The sequence below is a fragment of the Epinephelus moara genome, chromosome 3, assembly GCF_006386435.1.
Source record: "Epinephelus moara isolate mb chromosome 3, YSFRI_EMoa_1.0, whole genome shotgun sequence".
NCBI classification, from domain to species: Eukaryota; Metazoa; Chordata; class Actinopteri; order Perciformes; family Serranidae; genus Epinephelus; species Epinephelus moara.
In genome coordinates, this window is record NC_065508.1 from 42445980 (window position 1) to 42458408 (window position 12429).

The 12429-nt window shown below is 41.2% G+C and overlaps 1 protein-coding gene across 6 annotated transcripts in view; it reads left to right on the plus strand.

Annotated features, from left to right (window-relative positions):
• Nucleotides 1–12114, plus strand: part of usp25 (ubiquitin specific peptidase 25) — a 242263-nt gene extending 230149 nt beyond the window's left edge. For all 6 annotated transcript variants that reach the window (XM_050035528.1, XM_050035469.1, XM_050035460.1 and 3 more), the window contains one exon: nucleotides 11250–12114. In XM_050035528.1, the coding sequence (XP_049891485.1) occupies nucleotides 11250–11422 (173 nt within the window). In that variant the 3' untranslated portion in view covers nucleotides 11423–12114. The remainder of the gene's footprint in view (nucleotides 1–11249) is intronic.
• Nucleotides 12115–12429: the final 315 nt, after the last annotated feature.

Sequence of the window (12429 nt, forward strand, 5' to 3'; positions counted from 1 at the left end):
CAGGGAAAGGACATTGAGATGGTGACATCTTATAAGTACCTGGGTGTTCATCTTAACAATAAACTGGACTGGACTAATCACATAACAGCACTGTACAGGAAAGGCCAAAGCAGACTCTACCTGCTGAGGCGGCTCAGGTCTTTTGGAGTGCAGGGGGCGCTCCTGAAGACCTTCTTTGACACTGTGGTGGCATCAGCCATCTTTTACGGAGTAGTCTGCTGGGGCAGCAGCGTCTCGGCTACAGATAGCAAGAGACTGGACAAGCTGATCAAGAAGGCCAGCTCTGTCCTGGGATGCTCTCTGGACTCTGTGCAGGTGGCGGAAGAAAGGAGGATGACAGCCAAGCTGTCATCTCTGAGGACTAATGACTCCCATCCTCTGCAGGAGGAGATAAAAGCTCTGGAGAGCACCCAAAGTGTGTGAAGGAACGCTATCGCAGGTCCTTCCTGCCTGCTGCTGTCAGGCTACATAACCAGCACTGCTCACAGTAGACTGCACCATGGACACTTTATTGACACTTTATTGACACTATGGACACTTTGTGGACACCACAGCTGTCTGCTGTTTTGCACATACAATCACTTGCACTAGATGTGCTCCCTTTATCCACTGCTCATTTTTTGCTCATTTTCATTCATTGCTGCTCATTATTATCCACTTCCTATTATTTTCATCATTATTATTATTATTATTATTATTATTATTGTTATTGTTATTTATCGCCGTCTCTTGTATTTTTGTACTTATTTGCATGCCAAGTTATTTAAGTTTTTTAAGTTTAATTTTGAAATCTTTAAACTGACTCTTTCTCCTTGTATGCTGTAACACTGGAATTTCTCAATTATGGGATCAATAAAGGTGTATCTTATCTTATCTTATCTTATCTTATCTTATATGGAACCATACAAGGAAGATATCAGTGTGTAATCTTTCTAGTTTGTTACAATATAAAATCCTGCACTGCCTGCAAATCTCTCCTAGTAAAAGACATAAAATTAAGCCCCAAGTTTCACCTCTGTGTCTAAATTGTAAAATCTAAGTAGGAACTCATACACATTGTGTCTGGGTCAGTCCTAAAATTCAAGCATACTGGGCAGACATTTTACAGGATATGGGAAAAATTCATGGTGTTGCTTTGTGTGTGAATCCTGTCTCTTGACTCCTGCGTCACCCGTGTCAAGATGCTATTGTTGGTTGCGCGCACACACACACACACACACACACATACACACACACACACACACACACACACACACACACAGCACTGAACACTTCTGTAGAGGCTGCACATTTAGCATTGTTTTGTCCAGTAATATGCCCACATGATTAATATGGAATCTTTATGTATACCAGCTCTTTCTCATCTGCATTTCTCTCGGATTTCAGTTATTTCGTCTCTGCCACTGGAAACACAGCGTCCATTAGAGACCCAATTATCACAATTTTTGGTTTTGATGTCATCTCTCAAAATCCTCTTGAACTATTTTGATACAGTTTTTATGTAGGTAACTTGTATCAGTATTCTCCTTGTTAACAGTCATCAGTTGTTTTTACAAGCAATGTATGAGTCACAATATTGATTGAAATATTAGATGTCAAATGTTACATCTGCTTTCAGGTTCAGGAGTGATTGTAACAGCATATGGGGTATGAGAAACATTTTATTAAACATAATGTGGCTTCTACAATAGTGTTGCAACATAAAACCCTTCTTGTGCAAGCAGAAGTAATGAATTAATGAAGCCACAGAAGTAATGAAGAATAATGTTAGAAAATAAACTGCGCACATGCCTGATCTGCTTGCACGAGTTCATCTCACCACTTAACGTTAAACAGGGCTGATGAGAAAAATCTGACATACTAGACACTATAGAAGGTAACTCAGGGACTGTCGATGTTATATACAACATAACGTTACTAACATCACATATCTCTGTGCCACTGCATGCGAGAGAGAGACTTAATATTTTTAGCTTAGAAGATAACGTTAGCCATGCTGCTGCCCCAGCAAGGCCCCCAGTGAGATCCTATCCCTTTCAGAAGCTTTATAATCCAGCCTTGAACTGTAGTGTCAATTTGGTGACTTGGTAAAATAAATCTGTAGTGATAAATCAGACACTGAATGTCTTCTGTAATTATTTATCTGTTTTCCGATTAGAAATGGGAAATGAAAAATGTTTAACTTTGAGTAAAATGCTGCGCTCGTCTCTGTCGCCAGCCGTCCAATCACAGCGGAGAAGGTGCGGGACAAATAGCATAGACCAATCATCATAGAGGACATATACAAGAGCTGAACAACAACAGCTTGCATTTTTCAGCAGGGTAAAGAAATGCTATGGTGGACACACAACCTTATTAAAGTAACACCTGCAATTGTCCGACCATTGAGAATATGTTAAGACAAGAGTTTAACAACCAAACAATCAACCAGCTGACTAAAACTTTAGAGTTCCAGGGCGAAGCACTGATAAACATTAAGTATTTAATCAAACCATAGTATAATGGTATTCATTCTGTTGAATTAATATTGTTGGTTTCTACCTCATTCTGTTGTGTATAGGAGTACTTACTGTTGGACAGACAGATGGGGCACACAGTTATAAGGTGGAGGGATTGTAATGGGAGCAGAGGGCTGTTAGGTATGACTGTATGGCAGTGGCAAATGATGTCCTGGGCTCACAGCTATGTCAGGGAGGAGGGCCCCTGTAGCTTAATTTTGGTCAGGGCCAACTCTGCTTTGTCACAAGGTTATATGATATCACAGTCACTATTTTTTTAGACTTCGGTTAGCACTCTTTTTTCAACATACGTGTGTGCATGATTCCCTATTGATTAAAGGAGCTATATGTAAGAAATCTAAAGCAAATAGTCTTAAAATCATCCTAATATGTCACAGAGACTAAGGAATAATGTTAATATAACATACTGATCTCACCGACAACAATAGTACTGCCAGAATATTCGCATTGAAAAAACATTTTTACAGTCCGCAAATCATGTTTATGTTTTGAATTTGTATTTTGGCCTGTTGCGCCACCCACCACCGTCTACCAGTCACACAGTCAGTAGAGTCTCAGCATCAGTTACAGTTACGACTGAGCTACAGCAGCACGCCAAGCAGCATTAGCAGTGTCCCGGTACATAGCATTAGCAGCCGGCTCCTCATCAGCTGTATCCCGGCAGCAGCGTTAGCAGCAGAGAAGCCGGACTTGCTCGAACGGTCCGCTGGAAAACCGAAGATCAAGGACGCGGCTATGCGACCCTGCCACGGCAGCCGCCCGCGGGCAAACAAAGTCTCCAGCATGCCACTGTCCAGCAACCTCGAATCTGTAGGGGAGGGGGGCGGACACGACTCGCGGCAGTATTTTGAATTTGAGTGCAGTAACCGTTTTGGCCACATTCTTACATACAGTGCCTTTAATTGATGAGCTGCTAAATAGTAAATTAATCTGCAGCTATGTTAACAATTGGTGAAACAACATTGACAGACTGCTACAGATGGGAACTGAACTAAAAATTAAATCGTCATGTTCAGCACTAACCTCATATGAGTTATATATTTTTTTATTAATTTAACCTTTATTTGACCAGGAAGTCCCATTGAGATTGAAAATCTCTTTTACAAGACAGACCTTGCCAAGTTAAAGCTTTAAGAAAACAGTTGGAGACTGAGTTAATGTCTTCAGTGTTGGATATGGGGAGCACACATCACCAGACTTTGTGCTCTGATAGAGCTCCAACCATTTTGAAGAAAAATTGCCAAATACTCAACAGTTCCAGCCTCTCAATTGTGAGATGATGATTTTTGATTCAGTGTTTTTATTCTGCTTATAAATGCTAAATAGCTGGACTCTGTAAGTAGATCAGCACAGTGTTCTTCAGAAATGGCACAAATACATGAAGCCATATAACTAGTGCTGAAACCAGCATTCCCACAGTCATGGACAACATGGACAAGTCATGGAATTTCACATTCTCACTCATCAGACCTAGGAAAGTCATGAAATTAGTAACAATACTTCAAGGTTTTGGAAACATCACAGAATTTTGTTGTGTGTAATAAAATGAATTGACTTGCGTCCAAAACTGAAAATGTAATCAGATGAATGAAGAATACACTAATAGTTTGAGGTATTGAAGTGACTATGGACATAACTAAATATTAAGACTTGAAAAGGTTGCTGACTTATTTTCATACAGCTAACATTTGAAATAAATTATACTATGCAGCTCTGTTCATGTTATACATTTAGAATGGTCTCAGAAATGTTATTATGGGTCCTGAAAAAGTCATGAAAAAGTTGAGGAATTTTTGTACAAGTAAATGTATGGGTCTGATCAGTGGACGGAAACGAAGACCAACCATTTGAATTAGTGTCATAGTCAGGGAGAAAGTGCTGTTGTACAGAACTTTTCTGTTTCTGTGGTCGACTTTGGTTGTCTGGTGATTGGACTTCCTTCTTAACTTATGTTCATATATACTAAATAACACATTTTTTTTATTTTTTCTATAAAAGAAGAGGGGAGGTATATATAGACATACATTATTTTTAGACACATACATTATTTTGCACATTATTATCTTTTAGTTTGCATTGCATTTGCATTTGATAGTATACTATATTTGATGTATATATTCACATACTGATAAGACATACTGCACCATGGGGTCTGAAATTAAGGATTTGTCTCCAGTAGCGATACTTGGAAAAAAGAATCCACTTGTAGCGGAAGAAATAAAGAGACTGTCACAGATGTGGACACGGAAAAGTCCGTCTCCAGGGCCATCGGAGGGAACATTTGATGCAGTACAGTGTGCTGAGATGATGGTTCTGGTCAAAAACTATAAAGTTAAGGATAAATCTGCAAAACGTGCTTGCAAACGCGAATGAGAGCTCGTGTGAATTAAAGTTTATGGAAGACTACGTAATGAAATCTGGTCAAACATCACTTTATCCAGACTTAGCAAAAGTTGCAGAACAAGAACAGGAGGAAGATGGGTTATCAGATTTACCTGAACTTTATTTAAAGCCAATAAAGCTCCTAGATGGACAAGCGGAATACATGTATTTATTCACATACTGATAAGACATACTGCACCATGGGGTCTGAAATTAAGGATTTGTCTCCAGTAGCGATACTTGGAAAAAAGAATCCACTTGTAGCGGAAGAAATAAAGAGACTGTCACAGAAGTGGACACGGAAAAGTCCGTCTCCAGGGCCATCGGAGGTAACATTTGATGCAGTACAGTGTGCTGAGATGATGGTTCTGGTCAAAAACTATAAAGTTGGGTTATCAGATTTACCTGAGCTTACTTACTCAAACATCACTTTATCCAGACTTAGCAAAAGTTGCAGAACAACAAACATCACTTTATCCAGACTTAGCAAAAGTTGCAGAACAAGAACAGGAGGAAGATGGGTTATCAGATTTACCTGAACTTTATTTAAAGCCAATAAAGCTCCTAGACGGACAAGCGGAATACATGATCAAGTTGTGAAACTCTTACAAGAGGCTGAAATGACACAACAGGAGAGGTGTGGTGAGATGGATGGGCAGTGAAGCAGCAGGTGGAGAAGAGGGTTCAGAGCCTTACAGGAAACATGAAAAGAAGGGGGTAATACCATGGCCTCCTCGGTCCATCATGAAGCCTCACAGTATCACCCCTCCTCTTGTCGCTAATTGGAAAATGAAACAGCATGAGAAGGAGGAGCACTCCCCTCCAACGAGACCAGGAGGAGCAGAGAGGGGGGTGGAAGATGGGACAGGATTGGCTGTTGGAGGAACAAAAAAAAAATGGATGGAGTAATTACACTTAACTCCCGGAGGGCACCAATGGCAAGCAGGAGGAAGCATCAAAGTGTCCTCTTCTGGCTAAAGGAACACAGCTCCAATATGTCCCCTGGCCCACAATGGACTTGGAGGGACTGGTGCAGTGACTTCCATGCATCCATCATGGAGTGGGTAAGTGGATAGCAGTGTTTGAGAAGGAAACCATTCCTACAATTTGGCAATGGGGGACCTTAAGGCCATTTTGGACGAGATGCGCTGTTTAAATTGAACTGTGCCATCCTATGTACCCGGACGGGGTTATTGTTGACGCAACACACTGTCAGATGACTGTGAGGCGAGAAGAAGAAATGGTATATTTGCTTGGGAACCTGAGTGATACCTTTTTGGACCCACTCAGGGTGAGGATGGACTTTATTAAAGCCAATCTGCCTGATGCATCTCTCCCTGCATGTCCGCCTCACTGCACACTCCAATTTTATAAGAATGGATCTGAATCACAGCCAGATACCTGGCTTAAAGAACAGCCTGAAAAAGTCCAAATATGGTCCTCTGCCATTGTGTTGGGTAGACAGGAAGCTGCAATGATAGTGGAGAGGAGCCCGTATCTGGACCAAGAGTTCAAAATAAAAAACAGTTCTCTGCATGTAACATTGTTGGTGAATCCTGGCTATGAGCCAAAGCATCTAGGTCCTATGGTTCTAGAGGCTAAAGAAGTACAATTAACACCAACTGATGACAAAGACATCTGGTTGAGTAAAGATGGATCCTTCATCAGGATATCTGTCTCTGCCACAGGCTGGACGTGTCCACAGGCTGTCAGGCTTCCATGCCAATCTGAATTTTGTCATCAGCATTCTGATCCTGAAGAAGAGATGTTGGCTACATCTAATTTATGGTTAAAACAGGAGACTGATTTGGGTCTCATTAAGTTGGCACAACCAGTGGAGGAAATTAAAGGTAGGATGCAAACCACCATGGAAACTGCAATATCCACTAAAGCCTGAGGCCAATATTGAGCAGACAATACAGGGCCTGTTGGAGGCAGGTGTGTTGGTGATTGAACCAAGTCCAAGTAGTAGTAACACACTAATCTTGCTGATGTGAGTTGAGGTACACGAACTGCGTGCATTAAATGAGGTAGTAGAGGACTTTCAGTCCGAAGTTCCAAATCACACACTGCTGTCCAATGTTCCACCCGATGCAACGTGGTTCACTGTGATTGATCTGTGCTCCGTATTCTTTAGTGTGCCTCTCAGTGAGTCTGGATACAGTGCAGAGTGGATTGATGGATACACCACCATTGTTCAACCTTTGAGGAACATGGTGAAAGCAGAAGGTCCCGGAAATCTAAAAGCAAAAGTAACATGGACCCCTGAAGGTCATGTAGCGTTTGAAACAGTAAAAACTTTGTTGCAGCAGGCACAAGCATTAGCACTCCTTGACTATGAGAAACCCTTCCAATTGTTTGAGTCATGCTGTCAAAACCACACCTGTGGAATGTTAGCTCAGAAGACAGGTGTTGGTTTACATGCGCAGCCTATAGCGTATTACTCTGTGGCGTTAACACCAGTGGAGCTTGGACTGCCAGTTTGTTATCGTCATTTGACAGCATAAAATGCTGAGACAGTGGCAAAATTTTTATGTAGAGAAGTAATCCCTAGATTTGGCATTCCTGTAAAAATAAGTTCAGAAAACGGACAGGGGTTTGTTGACAAAACAGTGAGATGCATACTACAAAAGCTCAGGATCAAGCAACGATTTGGGTCAGTATACAATCCAACTTCGCAGTCTGACATTGAGAGATGCAATGGAATCTTGAAAAATAAACTGCTAAAAATCTATATGAGCACAGGGCTGAACTCGGTAGATGCTTTACCACTCACCCTAATGACATGCAGATCAAGCACTCACAGGACTTTGGGACTAACTCCGCATGAAGCTCTAACTAGCAGGCTATCTTATAGGGCTGTTAAGGGTCCCTCACTAGATCTACTAACAAGCGACATGAGATCCTATCTTGAACAAATGACTAATATACACAGGAGTGTTGCTTCTTTCCAGGCTAGAGAGGTCCAGGAGGATGAAGAACCCAAAGTAAAACCAAGAGATTTGGTGTACGTTAAAGTGTTCAGGAGAAAGTGGGACCTCCCTAGGAGAGAAGGACCTTACGAGGTAGTCAGAGCTACCTCTAGAGGTGTAGAGTGTAGATGGAAGGGTCTCCTACGTGGTACCATTTAAATCACTATGTAAAGGTTCAGAGGACACAGATAAGTCAGGGTCCAAGGTAGTCAAAAAGGATGGGGATGTAGAGCAAGGACAGAGTGATGATGGTGATACTCTGACCGATGACATTGATAATCTTGCTCATGAGTTGCCAGTATTTTCAGCCATCCCCTCTCCCAGTGGGACAGTTAGATTAGATTAGATTAGATCAGATCAGATCAGATTAGATTAGCTGGTTAGTTTAGCAGTAACTGTTTTGATCTGTACAGTATTAATGAGATTCGTCTTCTGTTGTTGTATTCCAGTGATGAGATCAGTGATAATTAGAAGTCAAAAGCAGGCAATGCAGATGGTAGTGATGAAAAATTTCATGATGAGACAGGACACAGATGAGAATAAGTTTAGGGATGACTTGATCTGTATCCTGTCCCTGAGTGGATCCAAATCGCGATAGAGTAATCTGATGATGAACAAGAGCAAGCCATCGTCGAGTGAGCTGGCCAATGCCAGGCCAGAGAAGGGTCTTCGACACTGCATTTGGACTCTCACAGTTACAGAATATAGGTCATCATACATTCATACACTATGCAGTATACATACAGTCGTATGAAAAAGTTTGGGCACCCCTAACAATTTCCATTATTTTCACTTATAAATCATTGGGTGTTTGGATCAGCAATTTCATTTTGATCTATCAAATAACTGATGGACACAGTAATATTTCAGTAGTGAAATGAGGTTTATTGGATTAACAGAAAATGTGCAATATGCATCAAAACAAAATTAGACAGGTGCATAAATTTGGGCACCCCAACAGAAAAATCACATCAATATTTAGTAGAGCCTCCTTTTGCAAAAATAACAGCCTCTAGACGCTTCCTATAGCCTCTAATGTCTGGATTCTGGATGAAGGTATTTTGGACCATTCCTCCTTACAAAACAGTTCAGTTAGGTTTGATGGTTGCCGAGCATGGACAGCCCGCTTCAAATCATCCCACAGATTTTCAATGATATTCAGGTCTGGGGACTGGGATGGCCATTCCAGAACATTGTACTTGTTCCTACTGGGATGGCCATTCCAGAACATTGTACTTGTTCCTCTGCATGAATGCCTGAGTAAATTTTGAGCTGTGTTTTGGGTCGTTGTCTTGCTGAAATATCCAGCCCCGGTCTAACTTCAACTTTGTGACTGATTCTTGAACATTATTCTCAAGAATCTGCTGATATTGAGTGGAATCCATGCAACCCTCAACTTTAACAAGATTCCCAGTACCGGCACTGGCCACACAGCCCCACAGCATGATGGAACCTCCACCAAATTTTACTGTGGGTAGCAAGTGTTTTTCTTTGAATGCTGTGTGATTTCGCCACTGTGCATAACGCCCCTTGTTATGACCAAATAACTCAGTCTTTGTTTCATCAGTCCACAGCACCATATTCCAAAATGAAGCTGGCTTGTCCAAATGTGCTTTTGCATACCTCAATCGACTCTGTTTGTGGCGTGTGTGCAGAAAAGGCTTCTTCCACATCACTCTCCCGTACAGCTTCTCCTGTGTTCTGAATTGTTGAACGATGCACAGTGACGCCATCTGCAGCAAGATGATGTTGTAGGTCTTTGGAGGTGGCCTGTAGGTTGTCTTTGACCGTTCTCACCATCCTTCGCCTTTGCTTCTCCGATATTTTTCTTGGCCTGCCACTTCTGGCCTTAAGATGAACTGGTTCTCCATTTCCTCACTATGTTCCTCACAGTGGAAACTGACAGCTGAAATCTCTGAGATAGCTTTTTGTAGCCTTCCCCTAAACCATAATGTTGAATCTCTGAGATAGCTTTTTGTAGCCTTCCCCTAAACCATAATGTTGAACAATCTTTGTTTTCAGGTAATTTGAGAGTTGTTTTGAGGTCCCCATGTTGCCACTCTTCAGAGGAGATTCAAAGACAAGAAGAACTTGCAATTGGCCACCTTAATTACCTTTTCTCATGATTGGATGCACCTGTCTATGAAGTTCACCAAACTCACCAAACCAATTTTGTGTTCCAATTAATCAGTGCTAAGTAGTTACAGGTATTCAAATCAACAAAATGACAAGGATGCCCACATTTTTGCACAGCCTATGTTTTTCACGTCTGATTTAATTTCATACAACTTAATATTGCTACACTAAAAATCTTTGTCTGGAAAATACCCCAGTACTCAGCTTTTATTAGAAAATGAATGGCATGCCACTGTGATCATTTTCTGTGAAGAAAGAGTAAATTATTATGCAGTCTCAGAGGGGTGCCTAAACTTTTTCATACCACTGTATATGCAGTATCTATGCATTTCAACCACACATGTTCTCGTCAGCATTAATTTCGGTATATAGCTCAGTTATATTACAGTAATTTCATTAGGTAATAACGTGCAAGTGCAAGTTCCGACGGAAATTTGCAGCAGCATACAGTCACAATCAATGTTCTTGATAATGTTCATTTATAGTTAAGGTTTTTGTAATTTAGTTGGAGAAATAATGATTCATAACTTTGATGAGAATTTTCAGTTTTTCCCTTCAACAAGTTGAGATTTTTTTATATGATTCATGTGAATCAGGCCTGCAGCAGGTAAATGTACTTTGTTCCAGCTACTGTTGCAATTATTCTACCATTATTGAATACCAAATGTACTATTGAACTGTATTGATTGATCTGTCATTATTATTTGCCACCACAGAGCTGCTCTTAGGCAATATTAACCCAGTAAGGACGGAGTGAATAAGAGTATATAATAATGTTGTGGATACTATATTACTATATATAATTATACTATAATATAAGTAAGTGTAAATATATGTGTATGTATTTTAAACCACTACATCAGAGCTCTTCTGTGTTTCTTATAATAGTAAACTGAAGTGTTGCAGACCCACATACATCAAATCACTGTCTGTCAGATTGCACTAAAACATGCTGAGAGAATTCTCCAGAGAATCATGTCTTGGTAGAGAGAATGGAATGCAGAAGATTCAGCTTTTACCAGTATGAGTCCAGAGATAGCCTGCTGTCACAGTTCCTGGCCTTTGTTCAGGAAAAGCTGAGTATTATCAGCCAGACCCCACTCCTTGGTTCTACACTCTCTTAGACTATTTGTGATATCACATGGAAAATACTGACCTTGTGATTTTCACCACATTGTGATGCACGGCCCAGCCAGTTAATCATGTACTGTTCTTATGTCTGTCCTCCTCCTGCTGGCAGCCAACCTCCAGGAAAAGCTGACCGACTTCCTCCCCAAGTTACTGGACTGCTCGACGGAGATCAAAAGCTTCCACGACCCTCCCAAACTGCCCAGCTACTCCACCCTGGAGCTGAGTGAACGGTTCAGCCACATCATGGCCTCCCTCGGCAGGGTGCCCACTGACGGGAGATGAGCTCTGAGGGACAGCCAGGCACCTGGTTCTTATCACAGGCCCGACCCTGGGCAGAAATCCATGGACCTCTCTTAACCCATGACTTCCTTCTAAATCCAGGGGTCTTTCGCATCTAGGTGTTACTCCTCTGTTACTCTATTGCTGCGATAGGTTTTATCATTATGAATATTGTTTCACTTTTATTTTAAGCAAAACACAACAGAGGAAGGAAGATGGACTGTTGGGAGTGAGTGAAGAAATGAGAGAGGAAAAGTTGGTGGAATAACAGTGGCAATCCTGCAGTGGTTAAAAGCCAAGCACATTCTCTTTCAGCTTTGCAAAAATAAAACCATGTTTGGAGGTTTTTCATAGTTATTATTATTGTTGTTGCTGTTTGATTCAAGCTTTCCCAATCGCACTCATAGCTCTTTTTAAAGCACCCCTCTCTGCCTGAAAAGGATCCCCCTGCTGCTCTGCCTCCAGTTTGGTACCGTATTACCACCCTTTGTTTTATTTTTCTAAGGAAGTGGGAGAGAGAGCCTTCAGATTTATCAGGGGCTCAAAGGATCTCAAATGGGTCTCATGTCTTTGTGGACTGTGCCAGAACAAGATGTTTTAAGTGCTGTGGTAGACAGCCATGGACTTCCTGTGGCTTGTTAATACATTGAGAGAATAAAATTTTATTTATGGCCCTTTTAGGCCAAATAAAGAGAGGTTTTGTCTGATATTGTTTTTTCCGTTGCTTTCACAGCAAGAACTTACACTGACATCATCGTGGATATTACGCATTGTTAGAAGTGAAACATTACCTTTGATATGAGATATCGGGGTAATGGACAGTGAGCATGGTACGTAGAGATTGTGTGTCCCGTGTCACACTGACCTGAGAGCTGTGATCACTGAACAATCCCCAACCTGTATGTTATCATGCTATGCTAATTCTGCTGATATTATGCAGCTTATTAGAATTAGTCTTTCATTACCATGGGGATACAAAGTCATTCAGCATGTGATCTGGCCAAAATAAT